Raw genomic sequence first — 26,321 nt, 5'->3', positions numbered from 1 at the left:
AGCATTAGCCGTGTATTATATGGAGGTATTTTGGCGAAATAGAAACCCGCCAAATTGAGCGGGTTCTAAATTCTCTGCATTTCATCTTCGTTGTTGTTCGGCTTCATTGCTTCGCAGGAGGTGTAAGATTGCATGAGTGGCTTCTTCGGCTCCTTCGTTCTCGTTCGACTTCGCTCCTTCGACGACGTTCACTTTGCCTTTGCCTGTCGGATCGGAAGTTGCGACATTTTCATCGGAAGGACGGACGGGAGCTCGCAAGTTCTGAAGGTAACTTTCTCCCTTTCGCGCGATTCTTTGACCAAATCCCGTCAATCCTTCGAACTAGAATAATTACAAGCGATTTTCTTTCCACCACGACCACCTCACGGAATAATTTCAAGCGCTTTTCTTGCCACCCGACTCGTCTCGCTATTTCAGTGGAAAACGGAGCTCGAACGGTTTCATTACGCTTTCGCTTCCTAGAATCATCGTCGCCGACACTGCTTGCTTCGCACCCTAACTTATTGTTCTTGGCAGTCCGATCGACTGAGGTTCCAGCCCTCCGCTTCTCCGGCGATTGAAGAAGAAAAGCCCATATTCCATATATTTTATTATCTGGATGCCTCTTTTGCTTATCTGAAATGTGCTTCGCTTTCAGTTATATTTATTCTGGTGCTGCGCTAGGGCTGGAAGCATTATAATTCTAGGGTTCCTAGGGCAAACAAACTGTTCGGGACATGTTTCGGAGCCCCACAACCGCTCAATTCCACAAATCGAAACCCTTTATGACAAATATGTGAGCTTTTTTTTTTCCAGCTGTCTAGTTGAATTCTAATTCTTTTGAAGGCTTCTTGTTATTATTATGGCTGTTGTTAGAAACTTGGAGATGAGATTGGCAAGGGAGACTATGGTCGCGTTTATAAGGTGCTTGAACTGAAAAATGGAGATTTTGTGGCAATCAAGCAGGTCTCCTTGGAGAATATTCCCCATGAGGATCTTAACGTAATAATGGTAACTTAGAAACCTCCGAATGCTAAGGGAAACAAATGGTATAGCCAAAATTTTCCAATAGATATCAGTTGGTTCAGGTGCCCAATCAGTTAACCAATATGTAGGATTCCTGCTTTGTTGGGTCTGTGCACAAACCGCGGCTCCCCATCTTGAGTCAAATGTCACAAAAGCAACAGGCAAAACTGCTTTGGAGTCTGAGAATCCTTTGCCATTCACATTCCATCTGATACAATTATTATGAGATTATATGTAGCTTTAGTGTGGTAAAGAACAAAATATAATATTAGCTTGAAGATCATTAGTATCTGGAGTTTCTGAAAATTGCCTCCTGGCAACCAATAAGCTCTATTGCCTAAGTCTGCATTTGGTAGTGGTCTTGTACTGTTGATGAAGTAAATGACTGTTTGCAAGGGTAATAGATAGAATAACCAAAATGAATATTTATTATGAATAGCCTTAATTAGTCTACAACTAATTAATTAATTAATTAATTAGCTAATAAAATAGGGAAGTTAAAATCCGCCTTTACTTTTTCTGGGAAGCTAACGAGAGAATAGTTCTCAATGCACTATGTTGCCGAAGTCAGAAAATTGAATTTTTTTTTGTTGTTGTAGAGTTGTATCAAATAGAGCCTACAATTGCAAAAACATACACCAAGATACAACCTATTGCAAATGTCTAGTGAGAACATCATGACTAAAGCAAAAAGATATGGGCTTATGGCAAAAAAAAAAAAAATTGCGAGCATATACTTTTGTAAGTTAGCTATCAATTTTTTTTTGCTTATATCTCTCTCGGTCATGCCACAAAGCTAGGTTGTTATTTTATAAATCTTGGCTCTATTTTCTTTCTTTTATGAGGTAGTGAGCAATATTATGGAAGTTATTTTCAGCTACTGAATACTCAATTTGATTATGTATGCCAGTTTTTCTTTCTTTGTGTTGGTGAGGCATCAAGAAGGTTTACAAAAAGGCAACCGGTGCTGCAAAGTATTTATTTGATGAGAAGTTGACTTTTTATTAAGAATTCAACATTCAGAGATGATTTTATTTTCAATGTATTTTTAACCTTGCCTTACATATTTCTTCGATTTTTTGCTTATAGGAATAACTTATTTATTTTTGTAACTTCTGACATAGTATTAAATTGCATTTGCTCATTTCATATGATTTTTCTATATTCTTACCCTCACTCCAGGTGAAGAGCTTTGAAATGAAATTGAACAAAACACTTCCTGTGATCAGAAGCTTAATGCATTTGCTAATCAGGTGTGATTGTTGATAGCCTGCTATGCTTTCCCAAATATTTTTTTGAACAGTAATTTGGCCTCTATGACATGAACTTGTTACTTTTACTGTGTATGACCATCTTTTGAAATCTACACCGAAACCAAACCTATCCACATCAGCTGCAATCCTTTGCGACCGGATTCAGGCTGGATATGGTTGGAGAGGTGGATGGCTTTAACATCATCAGATCGAAAAAATGTCCTTCTGAAACAGGATGATCTGGGAGAGGGTACTAATACTGATCTGGATGCTTATGAAGTCAACAATAAGTTGCAGACTACACAAGAACACAGATCATCTGATTCAAAGTTCGCTCCTAGCGATCCTGTTGGGCCAGCTGATGTTAAGGTGGATTTAATAACCAACAATTCTGAAAAGATAGAAGTTGTTGTTCCTGTATCTATACAGGAGCAATGTTCAAACTCTCCAGTTCAGAATGAACAACTCGATTCATATATTAAGGAGACAATGTCTATTGAGAAGGAAGAATACAACAATTTTTTAGTTAATTTTTGTATTGAAAAGCTGTTTTAGAAAGCAAGAGGAAAGCTATTCCAAACGAAGTTTAAACAATCGGTGATTACTTTTATAAATACACAAGTTATAATGATAAAAAAAATATTACAAATGTACTGTTTTTACTCTGGATATGTCTAACCAAACAAGGGAAACATTTCTCCTGCGTTTACTTTGCAGACAACCAAACAGCTTCAAAGTATTTGAAATGCACTACATTTACTTTACACTGCATTTACTTTACATTGAATTTACTTTGCAGGCAACCAAACAGCCCCTAAAGCGATTGTAACCGCAAAAACCTAGCGAGAGCAGGCGAAGTTAGAAGAGAAGTATTCGATGTTTTACTCCCACACATTTCTTGCTCGGAAAAGCCCTTTAGGGACAATATGGATCGCAGCTCATCTCGAGCACAAGATCAAGAGGCCGCAGATCGAAAAAATCAACATTCCTTCCTATGCTGGTTCGTTTCCCTTCTTTATTTATCTTTTTGCCTCACTTGTTATGCTTTTATCTGTTCATCCTTATGAGAAAACTTGCCCGCTATCAAAATATCAATCTTGTTTTTTTCTTTTTTTTTTTCGTTTTGGCCAAGACGTTTGAGTTCTTTCTGCTTCTTTCGTAGTTGCCTTAAATTGGATAGTTTGCTTCTTTTCTTTCTTCATTATAGATTCCACATTGCTTTTAAAGATTTTTTTTTTTTTAAATTGAGATAGTTTGATGGCGTTGCAATGCGTAGTTTCCTTTTTTGAATGGCAATTCGAATTCATCTCATTTTATTTATTAAGGTTTACACTACAACAGAGGGATATCAAAACTGGGAATAAAACACCACAATGTAAACGTTTTTTGTGGACCACTATTTTCATTAGACTAGCAGCTATATATACGCAATTACAATGTTATGTTTATTTTTTTTTTCAAGAGCTGAAATGTGTAGATTTATTGTTAGTTATTTCTCATTTTCTACTTGTGGATTCTCCGAAGGATGCTGCCTTTCTTCTCTAATTTTTTCCATTAAAATCAGCTTTTATTTGATGTTCAAATTTGTTTTTTTTTCCCAAATTCAGAATTGCTTTTCATAAAAAATCACATCGTGCTTATGCCAATTTTCTTGTATATGATTTACATGATTTTGACTGCTCACACAACAGCAAGAAAAATGCATTTTCTCCTTTGTCATCAAGTTTTCTACTTTTATGATCCAGAACATCCCATATGCCTTGTAATAAAAGATTTTTCGGTTGCCGTCACTTGTTCTTTGTCAATTTCAAGCTTCTTTGGGTATCACATTCTAAACAAGTATAGTACTTTTGTTGGTATATAAAACTCTCCATTTGACGTCTTTGGCAAAAAAAAGTCTTGGGATATCTCTTTTCGTCAAAATAGTTTGCACTATGTTCAATATTGTGTGGTTCTTTTTCTTGAAATACCATTTTTCTATGGGGTAGAAATTGCTTCTTAATCCCATACGCGTCAAAAAAATTAACAAATTATTGTGAGTTATATTCTAAGCCATGATTGTAGCAATGTTAACTAGAGTCTTGAAGTATTTGAAAGTTAAAAAAATATTCAAATTTCCTTGCAAAAAATAAATTCAATTTATATGACTAAAATCATCAATGAACATTATAAATAACGTTTATCACCATTTCTTATCAGATTGAAGGTCTTATATATATAAATCGGTTTGAACCAGCTTTAATACCTTTGTTGTCCATGATTTTCCTTTTGAAAACTACTCTTGATGTTATTTGCTAACAACAAATTCAAATGCTTTAGGACTCTGAATTTGCGAAAGACCCGTCACCATATACTTCATATGCAATATTTTTAGATTGCCAATATTCAAATGTCTATAGCAAAAATGCTATAACCATGCTCCGTCCTTTAGTTTTGTAGATGTTGACCTCTACTAAAGCATCCAAAAAGAAACATAAAAAAAAAGCTTAAGAAAACTTACCTCTACCATGCCCATACACGAATCAAGCTCAAATCCTTCGCCAAATCTCGCGTGTATACGACGGCCCATCTCTCTGCCACGGCGCCAAAATGTCTTCTCACGCATGCTTCGCCTCAATCAAACCTTTCCTCGCGTCGTTAAAATGAGTGTGAAGCTCTCATTCGTGGTCTCTCGCTCACTTCTTCTTGTCGCCAAATCTTTCGAACCCCTGCTCTCCTTAAGCCGCAAGCTTCATCCGTCCAAGCCCCTCCTTCCTCCGATCAAAACCAAGTCAAAGGCCTAATCCACCCTTCGGTCCAGAGAGAGAAGAAGCTTTTGTTACGCCAGCTCTAGCTGAACCGGCCCAGCCGGTCATGGGACCGGTTCAACATGTTTATAGGAGGCAGAAGTAGCTCGCCTCCTTCCTCCCTTTTCCGCCAATTGGGTGGGCCCCATCCAGCAAAACATTTTCAAAAGGGAAAAGGGTTGAGCGGCTTATGCTTTGGGAGGGAAAATTAATTAGGAAACCTTTTGTATTAAAGTTCATGAGGGAATTAGGGAGTTTTCATGTTTTGATTGATTGAAAATTAGGGTTTCTTGGCGTTTGGGCTCTAGACTCTCTTGTCTAGAGATTGGGAAAGAATGATCCTCCTCTCAAATTGAGGATCAATTGTATCTTGCTTTGTGTTTGTTTTGCTTTGCTTCCCTTATTGCAATCTATCGTTTTGGGGTTGATTTCGCCTAGATTTTACTTATTTGTTGCTATTTTTCTCCAATTAGTGGTAGGTTTGCTTGCGAACTCAAGTATTCCCTTAATGTTACTTACGAACTCAAGTATTTCCTATCAAATTAGCATCATAGCAAGTCGTGGGACCGGTGGAGGGTTGTTTTCGGCTAATTTCAGCGGTGAATTTTTGCCCAAAAAAAGGGAGATTGCTATTTTTGGAGCTCTAAATCCAGATTTTTTGTTTCTACGAATTCCGAATTGTGATGGCGGCCAAAAAGTGGATGCTCTGGAGGAAGGCTTGAAGGAGAGATGAATCAAATCAAAACGACAGTGGAGGAAAGGATTTCCTCCATAGAAGGACAAGTGGCCAATTTATCGGACATGATGAAAAAGATGTTAGAAATTCAAAACCAAACGGTGGCTTCTGTGGCGAAAAGAATGGAAGGAAAAAGTACGAATTCTGAAATTCATAGGGAGGAAGATGAGGTGGAAATCATGGAAGTAGAGGGAAGAAGGCCCCATATGGATCTTGTCTAGAGGGAAGAAAGAGGAGGTGGATATGGGGAACGCCATGAGGGATACTATGGCCACCAGGGTGTTGATTTTGAAGAAAGAAGGGGGGTTTTAGAAGGGGGTTTGGGCTATGGATGGGCAAGGGAAAACCAGGAAACATGGGGTCCACCTAGCACTTGAGAGGGGAAACTATGGAAGGATCAGGGGAAATGGGGGCGACTAGAAGCTGAGGAAGTTGAAGATGCCCATATTCGAAGGAGAGGATGCATATGGGTGAATTTACAAGGTGGAGCGATACTTCACCGTTAATGGGCTGACAGAGGAGGAGAAGCTGACCGCAGTCAGATTGTGCTTGGAAGGAAAAGCCCTGTCATGATATTAGTGGAGAGATCATAGGAGGCCTATCAGGAGCTGGAGGGAATTCAATGACTGCATAATAGAACGTTTCCAAACCGACCAGGGAGGAGATTTTTATGAGCAATTTTTGCTCTTACATAGGAGGGATCGGTAGCAGACTACTGGGAGCAGTTCGAGCACCTAGCTAGCAGGGTGGAGTGACTCTTAGATACAGTATTGGATAGAAATTTCATGAAAGTGCTGAAGGCGGATATCCGAGTAACAGTGAAGGTTTTGATGCCTCGTGACTTGGGGAGGCCATGAAATTGGCCCAACTGGTGAAGAATCAGAGTAATTTGGAGAGGGGAGCCAGGAGTAGTAGCACTGGGGCACTTACAGGATGACAGCCACTCTTCTAGCACCTAAAAGTCCTGCAACATGAGGGAGTCAAGAGGCCACCAAGGAGAAGGCAGGAGGAGGGAGCGGGGGAAATTTCAAGTGGCCGACGGAGAAAGAGATGCAGGAGAAAAAGGCTAAGGGGTTGTGCTTCAGTTGCGATGAAAAGTACACGCCAGGGCATCGGTGCAAGGACCAAACTCTTCTGGTTCTCACTGTTTATGATGATGAGGAAACTGAGGAGGGAGGTGAGGAGGAGACAGGCAGAGATGGAGGATAAGCTACACTTGGATATGGCTGAGATTTTCCTAAACTCAGTGGTTGGATTCACTACGAATCACACAATGAAGGTGAAGGGAGAGATAGAGGACAGGGAGGTGGTGGTCTTGTTTGATGGTGGGTTTACCCACAATTTCATTTTCACCCAGGTCGTCGACCAACTGGGAGTGAGATTGGTGGATACCGGTTGTTATGGGGTGATGATGGGTACGGGGAAGGTGGAGAAAGGTCAGGGAATTTGCCGAGGAGTGCGACTGACGATACAAGGGATACAGGTGAGGGAAGACTTTCTTTTGTTAGATCTTGGGAGTACAGACGTCATCCTGGGGATGAAATGGCTGCAAATTTTAGGGGACACCAAAGTGAATTGGGGAACACTCACGATGGAGTTGATGGTGGATGGGAGGAAGGTAGTGATTACGGGAGATGCGGGACTTTCCAAATCCCTGATATATCTTAACACTATGGTGCGAGACATTTAGTTGGCAGGCGGAGGGTATTTGGTGGAGCTGCACAATTTGGAGGGAGCGAGATTGGAGGAGGGAGAAGACATTCCTCTCTCCATTAGGCCATTGATTCAGCAGTTCCAAGAGGTGTTTCAGCCACCTCAGGGATTGCCTTCGCAGTGAGACCAGGAGCATGCCATTGTGTTGAGGGAGGGAGTGTCGCCCATTAGTGTACGGCCTTACCGCTACCCTTAGTTCTAGAAGGATGAAATCGAAAGGTTTATTAGAGAAATGCTGGAGGCAGAAATTATTAGACCCAACATCGGCCCTTCCTTTAGCCCTATGTGGACCTCCGAAAGAGCACCGCGCGAACGGGTCAATTGAAAGGGACAGATTGGATCATGCATATGACTAACCATTGAGGATAGAGGCTGCCTCCAACACACCCCGATGAGTAGTAATATACACGACCTAATCACGGGTTTTCCCCACTCGATACAACATTTCGAATAGGGTTTAGTAGATGTGGGACTGAGTTTCCCACGGGCGCAAGCCCCCGTGGTTAATTACATCCCAGGCAGGAGACTGAGAAAACTATCGATTAAGGATCATACATTATCCTCTCCTAAAGTGGGATTGGTACATGAGTAGAGACTAGGAAATCCTATCCAAAAGGAAGAAATGTCCGAAGGGCTGAATCAACATGCGTGGCTCATACCAGCATTCGGAGGCTCTAGGGCACTAAACAGAAATTGGAGAAAAGAAATCAAACATTCGATCACATGTGTGAGAGAAAAGATGGAAGTGGCGTCATCCTGTGACGCAGATAAGTAGGATTTAGGATCCCTGAAAAGAAGGGACCTACCTACTATTTTAGGCATACTACGAGACCGAATGTAGTAGCCTTGAATCCTAAATCTAAGTTGGGTTTAGTGTTCTACGAACACTAACACTCGTTTCCTAGCTTATGCAGTGCAAAACCTGGACTTACCCCGGTCTGGATTGGGGGAGCCAGCTAACCACCTAGTCGCTTTAAAACTATGATATCAAGTCATTTATGAAAGATGAGTGGGTGGTACAGTTCTTTAGAAATAAGACCGACATCTAGAGTATTTCCTAAGTGGTCCAGGACTTATGTGGGTTAGATGCCCCTAGCTAATGCAATTAAATTTTATTTAGTTGGTTACTAATGCAATGCATGCTAGTTAAAATGTCAGCTCATGAATGTTATAGAGTTTTAAAAACAGGCTTATAGAAAATAATTTTTAGAAAAGACTGAGTCTCCCTAGGTCCGACACTTCATCCTCATAGGCCAAATTATCCAGATTCTACCCGCAGGCAAGGAGATGTCTTATAACAAGAAAAGAAAGATGCAATAATATGCATGCGACCCCGGACGGTTCCGGCAGTTCCCTAGATTCGTTAAGTTTCTATGTTATTTAAACTTAAATTTTTAGAAATTAGTTATGAGTATAAAACATTTTATAGTCCTTAGAAGAGTCTAACAGATTCCAGGCGAAAACAAAATCTACATGCAAGAAAGAAACCTATAAAAAGCAGGTATTTTTACTACACAACCAGGAAAGCACATCAATATAAATCCCAAAATAAATCATCTAAATGTCCATAGGCAAACTGCCCTTATTACAACCAGAATTTATAAAAAATAAAGTGGCCGGGCACCACTGCCAACAACCCGAATTTCTAAGCCTATGACAGACGCCAACAACTTTGAGTGGGATATTGGGTCTTCAAGTCTTCAGTCTTCTTTGGATAACTCCTTGGACTCCTTGGATCTCCTCCTTGGACTCCTTGGAAATCTCCTCCTTGGATCCGTCGTGGCTTGAATATCCAAACGAAGAGACAATTCTCCCCAGCAAGGGTGTATTGCCTTTTCTCTTTGGATATCTAAAGCCATCCAACTCAGTCTTTCAAATGGAAGAAGACTCTCCCCTTTAGGGATGCATTCTTCTTTTGTCATCCTGTGACGCAGATAAGTATGGGGGAGCTGCAGGCAGTGGCACTATCTGTTCCTCTCATGCTTGACTGGGAGGCCATCAAAGAGGAATGTGCGAGAGATGAAGGTTTGGGAAAGATCGGGTCAGATTTACTGACAAGAGAGGGTAGCTACCCAGGGTACGCATCGGAGGGAGACAAACTACTATATCAGGGGAGATTTGTGATGCCCCGTACCTCGATCCACATCCCAAACTTACTTCAGGAGTTTCATGGAAGTGCGGTGGAGGGCATTCAAGCGTACAGAAGACATACATGAGGCTAGTTGCGGAATTGTACTGGAAAGGGATGCATAAAGATGTAGAGGAAATGGTGGCCATATGTGAGATATGTCAAAGGAATAAGTACATGGCTATGTCAACAGGAGGATTACTACAGCCGCTAGCGCTACCGGGAAGAGTGTGGGAGGAGATATCTATGGACTTTATAGATGGGTTGCTCCGTTCAGAGGGGTTCATGGTGATCTCTGGTGGTGGACAGGTTGAGCAAGTATGCATATTTCATTCTTCTCCGACACCCCTACACAACAGTGACAGTGGCTTCAACTTTCATCAGGGAGGTAGTCAGGTTACATGGAGTACCCGAGGCGATCAGACATAGATAAGATATTCCTCAGCCATTTTTGGAGAGAGTTGTTCAGGCTGTAAGGGACAGTTCTGAAGAGGAGTACAGCTTACCACCCACAGACGGATGGACATATGAAAGTAGTCAACAGGAGCTTGGAGACGTACATGAGATGCTTTGTGTCAGAGACACCCAAGTTATGAGCTAAGTGGCTATCATGGGCGGAGTACTGGTACAACACATCTTTTCATTCTGCTTCACAAATGACCTCATTAGGTGTTGTACAGACAGGAACCCCCACACTTGGTGCACTTTGGGAGTAGCAGTACTCCCGTTTCTTCAGTTGAGGAATACTTGGAGGAGAGGGATCTAGTGCTAGAGGAGTTGAAGAGGCATTTACTGAGAGCTTAGCAAATTATGAAGAAACAAGTGGATGGACATAGGAAGAACATCCAGTTTTGAAGTGGGAGAGAAGGTGTTCTTGAAACTTCGACCATATAGGCAGAGGACAGTCTCCCACAGGAGGAATGAAAATATGTCTCCAAGGTACTATGAGCCTTATGAAGTACTGGAGAGAATTGGGGTAGTGGCATATCGACTGAAATTACCACCATCGGCGATGATACATCTTGTTTTTCATGTCTCGTAGTTGAGGAAGGTTATTGGTGTCTACACAGCCAACCCCGAGCTACCTGCGATGCTTACTGAGGATTTAAAGGTGGTTCTGGAATCCTTAGAGCTGATGGGTATGTGCCAGAAAGAATATGGAACTAAGGAAGTGTTGATCCAGTGGAAGAACCTCCTTGATACGAGGCCACGTGGGAGCCATACGAGAGGACGAAATAGCAGTTTCCGGATCTTCACCTTGAGGACAAGGTGGCTCTTTTGGAGGGCGGTAGTGTTACGTCGGCTCTGGCTGAACCGGTCCAGTTGGTCATGGGGCCGATTCAGCATGTTTACTGGAGGCTGAAGTAGCCCGCCTCCTTCCTCCCTTTTCTGCCAATTGGGTGGGCCCCATTTAGCAAAATGTTTTCAAAAGGGAAAAGGGTGGGTCGGCTTAGGCTTGGGGAGGAAAAATTAATTAGGAAACCTTTTGTATTAAAGTGCATGAGGGAATTAGGGAGTTTTCATGTTTTAATTGATTGAGAATTAGGGTTTCTTAGCGTTTGGGTTCTAGACTCTCTTGTCTAGAGATTGGGAGAGAACGATCCTCCTCTCATATTGAGGATCTATTGTATCTTGCTTTGTGTTAGTTTTGCTTTGCTTCCCTTATTGCAATCTATCGTTTTTGGGCTGATTTTGCCCATATTTTACTTATTTATTATTGTTTTTCTCCAATTAGTGATAGGTTTGCTTGCGAACTCAAGTATTCCCTTAGGGTTACTTGCGAACTCAAGTATTTCCTATCAGATTTACCTCAACCCAGCTTCCCACCGACCTACTTCTCCGATCAAAACCCGACGCCCAAAATCCTCCCCCAGGCCGCACTTGAAACTGCCAGAAGGCTGACGCCCCATTCGATCCATCTACTGCAACAGACCACTCAAGCGGCTAAATCCCTTAAATCCCCAACGGAGCTCCCCCATCCCGTCGCCTCAAGTGTCGAACCTCATCCTAGCCAAAAATTCAGCTGCCTCTACTCTCCTCCAAACCGATTCCTTCCCCTGTCCGATCCCCACACTCGACCCAACTCACCCAGCCGACGCGAAGCTCCACCTTACCCGACCCATTTTTGCTCTCTCTCACATAGATAAATCAGTTGCTTTACAACACTTCTACAATCAACATTAGAACACAAGCAACCATATTCAACCTTCCAAGCAATGAAATAAGAGGGGATGTATAATTTGACCGCGAACAAATATACATGCAATAATTCCTACGAGCACTAGAAGACATGCAAGTAGATGTGATAGTTCATCAATCAATAATACATAAGGAAATCAAGAACATATACAAGCACCTACAAGCTGTGTAGTAGAAGATAATAGATGTTACATCATCCTTATAGTCAACCCATATAAAATGTCAATCAAATATGTTGATCATTCGCAAGCAAAGATGAATGACATATAAGAAATGTAGGCTCTTACGAACGAAAACAGGAGATTCGTTAGTGCATTACAATCCACCTGCAAAAAGCAACAAGTAGTGCACGACAGTCTACCTGTACAAAACAAGTAGATGACAAGTACAACGTCACACCACCGGATCCACAATATCCTTACAAGTGGACATAAGGCATGTACGAGCATCCAAATAGAATGGTGCATTCAAATGAGGGTTTCCCACACAACTGAGCAGAATCAAATATTCCAAAAATGCCCCCGCACATGCATTGTATTATGTATGCACATAAGTACACAGAAGGGCAGCATGGGCCCCAACGAGCATGTTGTAGGAACACACGTGACGTCTAGTGATGTTGTGCGGGTTAATAAATTTGAACCCGATCATCATAAAATGGTAAATAGGAGTCAACAAAGTTCAACAAATAATTATAAAATTCCCCCAAAAACTCGCATGGGGCTCGACGAGCGTGTTGTAAGAACACATATGACGTTTAGGGATGCTGCGCGAGTCAATAAATTTGAACCCGATCCTCTTAAACAGATAAAAAGAAGTCGATAAGGTTCAAGAAATAATTACAAAATGCCCCCAAACACCTGCATGGGCCTTGGCGAGCATGTTATTGGTACACACGTGACTCTAGGGATGCTGCGTAGGTCAATAAATGAACATAGTTCGAGCCCAATCCTTCTGTATGGATAGATAGGAGTCAACACAGCTCTAATTATCAAACAAATATACGGTCAGAGTGTCGACTGGAATATCTGCTTTATACGTTTATATAAGGCCTTCAAGGCCTCCAACAAGGAAGATTCATTAACAAAATCACAAAGCCAGTAACGAACCCGATTCTCTGTAGACAAATTGGCAGAGTAGGCAAGGTTCAATCCATAAATAGAAATAACCTCAAATACCCCGTTGATGGTCGTGTTGAATGCAAAGCTCAATCGTAGGGGTTAATTTCGAATATTTTAAAATGCCTTCAAACTTCCATAAAATTCAAATATTTTCAAGTGTACTCAAAGTTACCCTGATGATGGCCGTTTTGAATGTTTATCTCAACCAGATTGGCTCACAAACACTTTTAAATGCCTTTCAAGATCTAGCCAAATACCCACAAAAATCTAAAAGTCCTAAAAAATCATCAAAATCCAAATATTTAAAAATTGAAATTAAACTATCAAATGCTTAAAGCAAAATTCATCAACTCTCTGCAACAGTTTGTCAGGGTGGACAAATTAAAATTTACTTCAGCTCACATAGACTAATGACTAGCTGAAAATATCAATAGGATTCATTCTTAAATCATCTCTTGGCAGTAAGGACATGGTACGTGTCTTCTAACAGGCGGTTTTGCCACCAAATGACATGGTTGGCACCGCATGATAAACAGTTATGACCCGGGTCCCTTTGAATCGAGTGGTTTTGTCGCCAAATGGCAACATGAGATAACAATTATGGTTAGAGCCAATACGTTCCTTAGTGACATCAAATCCTTGAGATATGAATCAATAGGATATAATCGATAGGGCACAAAACTCTCTGTTAGCTATGGTGGATTCGAATTTGTTCCCTTAAACAAACATTCACCCTAAGTCTACAAGGTACCCTTGGACGAAGCAACCCATGACTGACGAGAAGGATCCTTCCGTCAGGCTGGGTCGACTATCTCCTCTGACTAAGTAGACCAGGGACTATGATGGCCCGGGACGACAAAACTATGAGATCTTGATCGGATCCATTATCACTCCCCCACCATTCACTTTAAGTAAAAGATGGTGAAATTTTCAATTTTAAATATAAAACCTTCAAATTTCCAAATTCTCAAACCCATGCTGCTATTATATGCCAGATAACACGTATTTCTACATATCTGATTGATGACTAGCTTTAATCGAAAGTTCTCTCTCGTTATCGGGAGGGTTAATTAACTATAGGGCTTGCGTCTATAGAAAACCAGAACTCAGATCATAAAGCCCTCACAAAATGAGGGCGAAATCTCTGAGTAGTGTCTTATCTACAAACTCATCCGTTTTCCCAAAATTTACTCCGGAACTTAATTCTGTTAAAACTCCCACGAAGAAAAGCAGGGGGGAGGCCGTGGCTGAATTTTCAGAGCCCACAATAGAAAGCAGAATTTTGTGGCGTCGTCAAGATACAATGAAAACATCCAGTTTCTTGTCATGTTTATTTGAGAAATCAAGCCCAATTTTTCATCTTTAATGCGACTAAACACCATCTTTGATGGAAATCTTATATACCTTCTCTTGGACTTGCCCAACACTAAGTAGATTGCTTTTTAGATCTGGAACAAAGTAAACATTTGACATAATCTAATTGAAGTTTTCTTTGCTGTGGATTTTTATACTTTACCTGTGACAATAATTTTAGAGCTGTCGCCAAAGGTTACAGTGTTATGGAATGATTCATCTAAGTTTGAAAACACTAACTTGTCTCCACCCACATGGTTGCTACAAATTGTATCCAAATACCACAAGTTATGATGGGCTTCTTCCTTTGCAATGCATGTCAGGAAGAAAGATTTCTTCTTCTTTCTCTGCAAAGTTTGAGTTCACACCATGATCTTTGCTGAGATTAGTTCTACATTCAAATTGTAATGGTCATACTTGTGACATCTATAACACGTGACATTTGAGTTGTCTAAATACTTCGGTTTGTAATTATTTGAATGATTATTGTCTCACCCTTTTGCTATCCATTTCGAATATGTAGCATGATCCTTGTCTAAATTTTTTTGTGCCCTTCCATTTCCCTTTCTTACGACCAAAACCTTTTGAATTGGCTATTGCCTCAAAGTTTTTTCATCCAAGTCTTGTTGGACAATTTTTTTCCCAACGAGCTAAGAACTTTGCAATTTATCTATTGAAAGTGCATCAAAATATTTTGAGTATTCAATGGAACAAACAACAAAATCGAATCTTAGGGTCATCGACCTACGAATATTTTCAATGATGGTTTTCATCTTTGCACCATGGATCTGCATCTTGTTAGCAATTGTCATTGCTTGATAAATTATTTGTAACTGACTCTTCTCAACTTCATGTGTCGTACATGGCTTGAAGTCCAGGGAACTCATTTATCTATTTCTAGATTATGTTTGTATAAGTTTTTTTATTTACATGTCTCCTTATTTGTTCTAATTGTTAACACAATAATGATCAAATTATGCAGAAAAAATAATGCTGCCTGATGTTCCCATTGCTCTAAGGCTCTCAGGACATCTGCTTATTGGGATTGTTAGGATATATTCATGGAAGGTGAACCACCTCTACTCAGACTGCAACAGGTTGGTTACTGATATAAGGAAGGCCTTTGCATCAGTACCAGTTGATCTACCTATCGAAGCAGACCATGCTCCATTTGAGTCAGTGACCTTGCCAGAGACATTTGATCTTAATGCTTTAGAGTTAGATGAATCTTACTATAGAACAGCGTAAGTGTCTTACGGGGATTACTTTCAGCGGTTGCTTGGTTCAGTATTATTTAATTTGCAATATTATTGCAATGTAAGTGCTATCAAGCTGCCAATTTTATCTATTAAATAGTGTTTGGTTTAGTGTTTAAATTTTTAAAATTGTTGTTTAGATTATTTTTGTTTAGCTTGATTAAATTTTAAAGTAAGTTCAATAACATGCCCCACATAACCTATTCATTTTTACTATGTTTAAAAAATACTTAATTTTCTTAGGAATAAAAATGTTGAAAGAATAACAGATTTCCAGGTGATTTTTAGTTTTGGAATAAAGATATTTTGCATACTCTTAATGCTTAAGCTAGAGAAACATGTTTTCTGCGACACTATGAAATTTTAAAAATTATGGTTCCGACTGCATCTATAGAAAACATGCTTTTCTTGTTCTTGATTAAGTTTCCCTTAGAAAATAGCTCCCTTGATGGACTACTCTCCAAAGTTAGAAACCTTATTTTTGTGGCTTTGCCTGCTGGGAGAAATTGCAAACACTTCCAAGGTATGACAATATAATCCTTACAGCATCGTGGTTTCGTTGTCTTATAGAAGCCAAAAAAACATTTATTTCATACTGACAAAAAAAAAAAACAAATGAATAAAAAAAAAAAAGAAAATCACGCACCTTAAGATGACTTATGTTGCCCATGCTTGTGGACCAAACACCTTCAGTTTCATGAGCTTCTATCTTCTTTGAAAGGGGTTTAAATTCGTTGATACTTTTTTTGTTTTCAGTGAACCTGATAAGCATGTCAAGTCACATGACCAAATCACCATGACAGGTTTGTTTTTGGCTGTCGCTTTAGCACTTCCTTATTAACATCTATTTTTTATGATAATGCAATTAAATTTAAATAGTTTTTAATCCCATTTGCAGATCAAATTCCAGTGGAAGAAGAACAATATGTGGCTGTTTCTGTCAGCGAGGTCTTATTTCTTTTATCTGATTTATATCTTCTTCATTTCCTTTTTCTTTAAGGATTTTAATATTATCCGTATTCTTCCTCAAATACATAGGAGAATGGGCTGAATCTATCACCTAGACCATCAAATGGGTTGAATCTATCTCCTCGTCCAACAAATGTGCTGATTTCATCTCCCCAACCAACAAACATAAGCCCGGTTTCCAGGCAACTAGAAGAAGAGTATTGAACACCCACAAAACCTTTAATTTTCTTTAGTACTATGTGATTATAGATGATTCATACTATCATTTTTTTTCCTTCAGCACTCTACCTCCTTTTGAAGCTGGCTTTGAATCCATTTTAAGCCCTCGGGGACATAGCTTTTTAAGTAGTAATGCCCCAAATGAGAATGAAGTAACGTTTAATAAGGCTCCTGATGGAAACAGTACACCACAAGGAACTCTGGATGTTGAAATTATGCTTAGTGAACCTGATCATCCCCATCAAGATGTTCGTGCTCCTGGCGACATTCAAACTGACCAAGTGTCCAGTCAGACAATTAACAAGAGACAAAGTCTCTCAACAATACCGGAAGATATATCAATTCTTGAAGGGGGATCTTCCCATTGTGCCGAACAGCTGGTTAATATATCTTCAAATAAACTCAATTTTCCTGACCTTGAAACATCGGCTGGTTAGTTTTTCTTTCTTAATATACAAATGAGACATAGGCTTTGTTTGGGATGACTTTCTTACCGCTTCTTAAAGCAGCTTTCTAGTACAAAAGTTTTAATTTTTATGCTAAAGAGTTGCTTTAAGAAGCAGTAAAAATACCATCCCAAACGAAGCCATAATTTGTCTTTTTTATACATGCCATCCCTCATGGTGTGCACATCGTTATTGGCTAAGCATTCATTTCCCTATATGTGCTCTTTGAAGGATGACAAATGCATTCATCAATTGCCTGTTACAATTGAATTCTTGCTTGTGGCAGTGATACCTTCTCCTGTTTTAAATCCGAAACCTGCTCCTCCTGTCAAGCGGGGAAATGTGAAGAAAAGGAAAAAGATTCAAGCTTTTGATAGACAAGTGGTCTTGAGCAACATGTTAGTTTTGGCTCTTATGCAGTGAAGCACTCTTTTAGCTTTTTTTTCTTTTGCTAATTATTTTTAAAATCTATCTGATTTTGAGATGATTCGTGTCCTTTATGTTAATTTATTAAGTTAAATTGGCATTTTGCAAATGCTTGAATTAGTATGCTTCGTTTAGCACCTAAAATGTTTGCTTTTGGCGCTCATGATGTTTTCTGACAATTTTACATATGGCTACACATTCTTGGTATTTTTTTGTTGTGAGGGATGTATATAAACGAGCTAAGAATTTCTTTGAATCTATTAAACATCCTTGATCCATCCATGTGGAATCATTTGATTTGCATGAATGGAAATTTTTAAGAACTTGATTAGATAAATTGAGTGTTTTTGTTTCTATCATTAAATTATATGCATAAAAGACAACGTACCATTGATGGTTTTATTAGATCAAAAAACGTCCTCTATTCCTAGTATAGAGGACTGATGTGTCATCAAAAAATTATCTTGATCGGACACGAATCTCGAGGCAAAAATCTATTTGGAAACTTCAAAAATTAAATCTAGGATCATATGAACTCCAATTTCAGCAAAATTGTAGTCAAACTGAGCGTCTTGGAAATATGAACCCAATGACACCAAATTCAACTCAATACGAGCCCAAATGAGTCTGAATCGAAAACCCGAAGCATTGTTAGAAGGTTCAAACCACAATTTGGATTACCAAACAGTTTCAAAACATGACGTCCTTATAGTCGAAGTGAGCAGCTCGATGAGACAAATCCAACGAGCCTAAGATTGCCGACTTTCGACATTATTAAGACCTTCAAATGTCTGATGAACGGTATACGATCAAGGGATTCAATATCGACCGTCCATCCAACCACTCCCCATTTACCCATGATCTCTCACCTATTTACGTGCTATGTCACTCTCAGAAAATTATAAATAGCCCATCATTTCTCTTAAGAGGGCCCCAAGTAAGAAGCAAGAAGAAGAAGAAGAGAAGAGTAGGATGAGAAGAAACTCCTCGACCACTGTCGATATTCTGCCTGACTTTTACGGGACGTCGGGATTTTGCCCGACTTTCACGGGACGTCGAAATTCTGCCCGACTTCTACAGGACGTCAGAATTCTGTCCGATCTCCAAGTGACTCTGGAGTTTTGCCCGAATACCATCTAAAGCCAGAGTTCTTCCCGGCGCCCGACTAATGTTGAACTTGTACCCGACACTGGACCTTCGCTCATCGCTAGATTTCTACCCGACTTCTTCCTTTTGACCTCCATCGTCAAACAATGGTCCTTCCAACCTCTATCGCCAGACAACGATCTTTTGACCTCCGTCGTCCCTTCCCAGACACTGACTGAATCTCATAGGATCCAGGCCCCTTATGCCTCCCTTTGTGCTCACGGCACCAGAACAGATGTGCTTATAGCACCAGAACAGAATTCATCGGATTCGGAATAGAACAGATATCAGATTTTAGATTTGAGCTCATTTCAGAATTCTCAGACACTAACTGAATCTCATAGGATCCAGGCCCCTTATAACTCCCTTTTTATAGCATATACAGATAGCATATTAATTCAGAAGAAATCTGGACAAATCAGAAATCAAACAAAAAATCGGGCAGCACAACGGCAGTATACGGAATTTACACAATTTTTCCTGAAAATCACAATTTACCAAATTCGTACAGAATGTAGATAACAACATTTCAGAACATTTATTCTACTGCATAGACAATTTTCAATTTCACAGAAAAATTCAGTCGACGAAAAACACCGTCGAATCAAAATATCCGGACAAAAATCTTCAGAAAATAACCAAAATGTGCACACTCGGCACGTCAACAATATACAGAAAGTTACGCGGTAAAAACTGAACCGATCGAAAGATACGGACGAAAATCACTAATGGAAACAAAATCCGGATAGAAAATACCGCCAAACACAACGGTTCTGAAAATTGAGAAAGGCGGAATGTGCCTTACCTTGCGTACAACAATTTCTCGAACAATCTCGTCGGACGAAAACGGCTCCGCGTCGTCCGAAAATCAACTTTTTCCCAAAAATCCGCGACTTTCTCTCTCCTCAGAAAAATCAGATATTTTTATAAATTTTCTCTCTCTTCAAAACGACTGATTTCAGCTTTATAATACACAGATCGGCCCGGCCGATCGCCAGATCGTCCCAGGACGATCAGACCAAATTTGATCGTTCTGGACGGTTCCCAGGACTATTCTCCGGCCGATATTTTGAACAGTGCCAATCGGCCTGGACGATGCCTACAGGAAAACACCTGGAACACATCTGGGCAATTTCTGGAGCAAATTCTCAACTGATCGTCCCAGGACGATCCCAGATCGTCCTGGACGATCCTGGAGCAAATTTTGATATTACACCATGCTACTCTCATAAAATTATAAATATCCCCTCATTTCTCTTAAGAGGGGCCCAAAGTAAGAAGCAAGAAGAAGAAGAAACAAGAAGGAGAGAATAGAAGAAAGATAGGAGGGAAGAAACTCCTCGGCCACTGTCTGTGTTCCGCCCAACGTTCAAGTGATGCCGGAATTCCGTCCGACTTTCACGGGACGTCGGAATTTTGCCCGACCTCCACGGGACGCCAAAATTTTGCCCGACTTCCATGGGATGTCGGAGTTCCGCCCGACTTTCGAGTGATGCTGAAATTCTTCCCGATCTCTAAGTAACGTTGGAATTCTGTCCGATCTCCAAGTGACTCTGGAGTTTTGCCCGAATTCCATCTAACGCTGGAGTTCTCCTCGGCCGGCGACTGATGTCGAACTTCTACCAAACACCGGACCTCCTCTCATCGCTAGATTTCTACCTGACGCTTTCGTCCTTCTGACCTCCGTCGTCAGACAACGGTCCTTACAACCTCCATAGCCAGACAACGGTCTCTATGACCTCCGTTGCCCGTCAACTACTTACATCGCCTACTGACTACAGTCCTTCCGACCAAACAAACATATCAACAGTGATTCTTTATATTTCCACCATATAATGTACTCTATAAGATGTACATCAAGTGAAGACCTTCCCCCAAAGAAGGGCCTCATTTGTAATCAACTGCAAATACTAGTGGATTCATTCAAACTGGGCTATCCCATGGTTTTCCCCCCTTTTTAGGGGTTTTCCACGTAAAAATTTCAGTGTCTCATAAATGCTACACACTCTCTCTTATCTGATTGCGTGCTGGATTTTCGTACAAAGTTAAGACGTTAAATTTCATATTTCTCTACCGCCGCGAATACTCCAGGACGCAACAAGGACAAAATTTTTGAGCTATTGATGCTTCAAAATATAAAGACAAACCACAATAGTCAGATATGATAGTTTGAATTATTTCCTACCATAATGAAAATCTAGCTATTAATTGCTCCCTGTAATGATAAATGATGAGACGGTACGCTATCCTATCACCCTCAGCAGTTTGTCATCTTCATGGAATTAATAAAATACAACTTTTTAACATCTCTATCAATGTTTTTATCCACTTTAAGGTTTAGACTTTAAAGTGCTGCAGTTTTTAAATTTATAATTCAGATATTCTACAGTTTGCTGATAACTGTTGGTTGCCGACTAGAGATCTACATGAAACTTAAGGTTTGGTGTTTAGTTAACAATGGAGAATCAACGCATTTTAATTATAAGGATGATAAATTTTGTATTTGAGTCAATTCAACTTCATTCTTTCATTGTGGTGTGGTAGGTTCGGTTTCTTCCCATCAGTCCTTGTAGTATTCTCAATCGCGTCAACAGAATTACATATTTGTACCTAAAAAATTGTTAACTGTTATTGGCAGTTATGATTAACGTGCTTTCTAATATGTACATAGTATTAGTCGTAAGTAGAAGCCACAGACCTAGAGTTAGCGTGGCTTTTACTAGAGAAGGGTTAAAATAATGGGAAATTATTCTGTGTGGAGTCCAAAGGTAGAGCATTGCTATACATTATGTATGTGCTGCGTATACACTGCTTATGTCCTGCGTATACGCTATATTTATAGATATGAGCAAATAAGCAGCCAATAAACATCAAATCAATAATACTCACTAAATACCTGCGTATCTACAAATACGTAGTATATACGTAGCATCCGAATGATGCTCTACCTTTGGACTCCGCACAAAATAATTTTTCGTGCATTTCCCTAAAAAAAACCAACCCAACCCCCTCCAAAAAAAAAAAAAAGGAATCATAGATATCAAATAAATAGCTGGGATACACGTACAACGTTAATGATGATGAGAAAGGGGAGATGGAGGAATTAAGTGAACTGTGTAATACACGCTTGTTTCTTTCTCCTTCCTATTCAGCGAACTTAGAATATTGCTTGCGTTGCTATTCCTTTTCCCATCCAATATGATACTTCTTCTGTGAAATTTAATTTTAATGTATTTTGCTAGTTCTCAGTTATTTTGTTGAATACAAATAGATGTTTGTGATGTTAAAATTGAATGCAATGTTTACAGGCAAATGAAAAAACAACTTAGTGAAAGTGCCAACATTGTTTGTAAGAGAAGGAAACTTCCTTGCTCAGACTTGAATGTCTGGAAGTTTCAGAGGATTCGTTTGAAGGAAGACATTTTTGGCATTTCATTGCTTTCTAGTAAGCCATGCAATTTTATGTTTCCTGTTGCTAAAAATTATTTTCTAGGTGTAATCCTTCTGATGATATGCACTATTTTTTTTTCTGCGTAGGAATGCACACTACTCTTGTTGAAGTTCTTGAGAGAAATCCTTGCTCAGCTACCAATAATATCACCTTAGATACTCCTGGTCCCTCGTCTCAAGCACCTAAAGGCGCTGTGCCTGAGAAAGAGATGGGAACCATGATGATGGATGCAGAGCCTACAACACCAACAATTGATGCCTTTAGTGGAATAGAAAAGGGGCGGGATGGTGATAACATAGAAGACCTAATTGCACAGTTTCCTCTAAATGAAAGCGGTTTTGGTTCAAAATCTGACAAAGACAACAAAGACAAGAACTCTGAAACTCTTTTGAGGTCAGCTGCTGGAGTTCCATCTCCAGTTGAATCCATCAGGCTCAATCTTGAAACTCCTCCATTTCATTTGAAAGATCGTCTAGATGACATGGAGATCCCAGAAGCTCCTGGCTTGTTAGATTCTGCCGATGAAGTAAGATTAAAATTAATGCTTGCAGTTCTTTGGCAATTTAGGCTACGTTTGGGACGGTTTTCTTACTGTTTTATACAGTAATTTTTTAGTAAAAAAATTAAAAAATTTATATTAAAAAGTTGTTTTAAGAAGCAATAAAAAAACCATCCCAAACTAATCCTTAATCTTCAATAAAATAAACTATTTCCAATTAACAAATTTGAGTGGGCATTTGTAGGAACTAAATTTTTTGAACGCTAACGACGCATCACCAGGTGTGTTTCAAGTCTCCCCAACCTTGAATTGTCTTTGTTTGTATGTTTGTAACTTTGTTCGGTTGTTCCTCTTGTATTGAAAAAAGAAGTTGAACTTTGACGTTCTGATGTTTGAAAATCCTACCTGTGTTTTAATATGCAGGGCTTCACGATGCATTTAACGTTGACAACTTGTCTGCTCGGACAAGGTAAAATATGCTTCTGCATCAATCGGAATTAATGCTGCCTTTTTTCTCTTTATCTGTTGAATCTTAAAAGGATTTCTTCTTTATGTAGAGCTGTGGCAAAATATTTTAAAGATAACTCCATAGAAGCTGACTCAAATGAATCAGCGCGAATTAGCTTGAACAGGATTCTAGAGCAGAAGAGTAGGAGGCAATGTTCGAGAATGTTCTTTGAAACTCTGGTAATCTACTAAATTATTTGCCAATCTTAGAGTTAGATGATGTCAATTCATGCGCATGAGTGAAAAAAAATGGAAGTGGTGATTGGTTTCTCTTATTTGGCTTTTGTTTGAGACAGTTTTTTTATCGCTTCATAAAGCAGCTTTTAATACAAAATTAAGGCTTCGTTTGGGACGGCTTTCTTCTTGCTTTCTAAAACAACATTTTAGTATAAAATTTTTAATTTTTTTACGAAAAAGCTACTTTAAGAATCATTAAGATAGCCGTCCCAAATGAAACCTAAAATTTGTATACTAAAAAGCAGTTTTAGGCTTCGTTTGGGATGATTTTTTTACCGCTTCTTAAAGCAGCTTGTTAGTACAAAACTTAAAATTTTTGTATTAAAAAATTACTTTGAAAAATAGTAAGAAAGCCGTCCCAAACGGAGCATTAAGAAATAGTAAAAAAATTGTCCCAAACGAAGCCATAGTTTTTGTTTTTTCTGTTTGAAGATCTTGTGCATCTTGTTTGCTACTGCATTCAACTAATTTTGGAGGCTGTGCGCCTATCAACTCTATGTGATGCTAACAGGTATTAAAGAGCTATAATTTTATCAACGTTGAGCAAGAAGCAGCTTATGGTGATATCCTAATATCTCCAACTCCAGCACTCTTTTCTACCAAATTTTGATGTAGAGTTCCTTTTCCTTGTACAAAGATCGGCCTGTAACTTTGGTAAAGAGACTTCCGCAGTAGGATAAGAAAGCAGTCAGGCTAACAAAAGAATCATTTTGCTCTAAGATGCAGAAGCGCACCAGAAGATCGCATCATATGGTCATGCAGGTGTATATTATTTATGCTGCCTCCATGTCCTTATAAATTATAAGAATATCAGAATGTAATTATGTAGAAAAGCTTCCTTTTGTAATTCCAGATGTTTTATTTGTTTCCTATCCCACTAAAATGTTTTATTCAGCTGATGCTTGTTCAGTTGTTGGATGATAATATTATATTCATAAAATTTAAAATATAACTATTTCATAAAATCCTAATCCACTACATGTAATTTTAATAACCATTTCATTTTCATTTTTTCTTAAACATAGAAGAAAAATCATTTTTGAGAAGAAAAGAGAGGAGAGAGAAAAGAAAATAAAACTTAAGGATTGGAGGTCATAGAATGATTTTTGCCACTCAGTTTTATTATAAAAAATTATTTTCTTGAGGTATACTACCATTAACCTATCTATGATTTCAATAATTTTATGCGTTTTGTAATTTATGCATTTTAATTCGATCAAAATATACATGAGTTGCAAAATCTTGATTTTTAAGAAACTTTAACTCCGTACCTTCTAGTATTTGATAGATGTCATCAATATGCTCATTTTGATTGGAATATTTTAAATTTTTACTCAGTATGTTTTGCATTTTGGGGAAAATAGCCTAATTTGATATAATGGAATGAACATTGGGTGTGGAAACAAACATTTATTATGTTATCTATGTTATGATATATGTGTATGTAAGAAATGATGACTATAAATGATTATATGATTTAGATTTGTTGAAGACATTATCTTGTATATCAGGGTGAGCCAAGGAGTTTTTTTTTTTTTTTTTTAAATAAAGTTTATAGTGTAATCTTAAAAGATATGAAAATGGAGACATAAAGAGACATATTATTATATTAGTATGATATAACACATTAACAAGTTGGAACTCACAACTTTTGATTATATGATATGAAAGTCACCTTACCTAAATGACTTATGATATGACTAATTCTTGTATGGGGCAAAATTTAGGAAGGAGCAATTTTAAAGCGTCATTATGTAAAAGGAGTGTGGTTAATAAAATTTTTTTAAAAGAATAAATTCGCCAAAAATTTTAGCGTAGTTTGAATCATTTGGCTAATTTTGAATGTACCAAATCATTTGGCGTATTCACCTAAAGCAAGTGAGAGAAATGGGTATGAGAGAGAAATGAGGAGAGAAGATAAATTGGGAGAGAAAAAGATAAATTTGAGGAGAGAGAGTGCGGAGTGAGAGAGGGGTGGGGAGGAACTTTTATTACGTCCGGTTTAAGGACGTAAAGGAACGTCCGATCGGAGGCAAAAATCCAGCCAAAAAACTCGGTATTGCTAGATATTATTTGATAATAACGAGGAATACCGCTCTGTGAAGACCAATACCGAGTTATACCGAGCTGTACCGAGAAATACCGAGTTGTACCGAGTTTTTTCTAGAAAAACTCGGTACAACTTTTGTATAACTCGGTATTTGCTCGGTATAACTCGGTATTGGGTCTTCACATGATGGTATTCCTCGTTATTGTTTGGTATTGCTCGGTATTTACTCGGTATTTCTCGTTTTTTGGCGGGAATTTGCCTCCGACCGGACGTTCCTCTACGTCCAGTCGGAGGATGTAGAAAGAGAGATGGGGAAAGAGAGATTTAATAAATTTTTTATATTCAAAATAATTTTAACTAATATTTATAATTAATATTTATATAATATAAAAATAAAATAATCTTTAAAATTATTTTAGAACCTATTAAAAAATAAATTTATAATTAAAAATAAAAATTAATGTGTTATGAATTTAATGATATATCATTAATTATTATTTATACTATTAATTATATGTTTTCTAATACATATTTTAAGTTATATTAATTAAGCTAATCAAATTAATATTTAATTACTAATTATATAAGTAAGTTAAATTAGATAATTAATTTATGCATTACTTATACCGTTATATTATTTATTATTTAATTAATTTACTTAATTATTAATATTTTAAATTATATTAATTAAGTTAATCAATAAGAACTTAGAGGTGTCTAGGGTTTGCCTTTCAACTTCTCTTTTCGTCGTTGCTGTTCGGCTTCGTTGCTTCGCAGGAGGTGTATAGATTGCATGCGTCGCTTCTTCGGCTCCTTCGTGG

At 38.6% G+C, this 26,321-nt stretch overlaps 1 protein-coding gene across 1 annotated transcript; it reads left to right on the top strand.

Moving 5' to 3' along the window:
- LOC110093801 (sister chromatid cohesion 1 protein 3) lies at positions 1-24,359 on the top strand. The gene is made up of 15 exons (XM_020818799.2): positions 1-267; positions 2,188-2,258; positions 3,058-3,258; positions 15,277-15,538; positions 16,307-16,353; positions 16,449-16,498; positions 16,589-16,716; positions 16,800-17,170; positions 17,471-17,582; positions 22,065-22,201; positions 22,294-22,733; positions 22,951-22,987; positions 23,130-23,175; positions 23,264-23,393; positions 23,962-24,359. Exons 3-15 carry the CDS (start codon positions 3,135-3,137, stop codon positions 24,058-24,060), a joined length of 1,983 nt encoding a protein of 660 aa, XP_020674458.2. The 5' UTR covers positions 1-267; positions 2,188-2,258; positions 3,058-3,134; the 3' UTR covers positions 24,061-24,359.
- The last annotated feature ends 1,962 nt before the right edge of the window (positions 24,360-26,321 follow it).

Source organism: Dendrobium catenatum, unplaced genomic scaffold, assembly GCF_001605985.2.
Source record: "Dendrobium catenatum unplaced genomic scaffold, ASM160598v2 fragScaff_scaffold_742, whole genome shotgun sequence".
NCBI lineage: Eukaryota > Viridiplantae > Streptophyta > Magnoliopsida > Asparagales > Orchidaceae > Dendrobium > Dendrobium catenatum.
Note: the sequence above shows the minus strand (reverse complement) of the source record. Positions and strands in the feature narration are given on the sequence as shown.

Coding starts and splice junctions, on each gene's coding strand:
- LOC110093801 (XM_020818799.2), top strand. CDS start 3,135: ATGTTTTACTCCCACACATTTCTTGCTCGGAAAAGCCCTTTAGGGACA. Junction 3,259..15,276: donor CAACATTCCTTCCTATGCTG/GTTCGTTTCCCT, acceptor CAAATTATGCAG/AAAAAATAATGCTGCCTGAT. Junction 16,499..16,588: donor TGGCTGTTTCTGTCAGCGAG/GTCTTATTTCTT, acceptor TCAAATACATAG/GAGAATGGGCTGAATCTATC.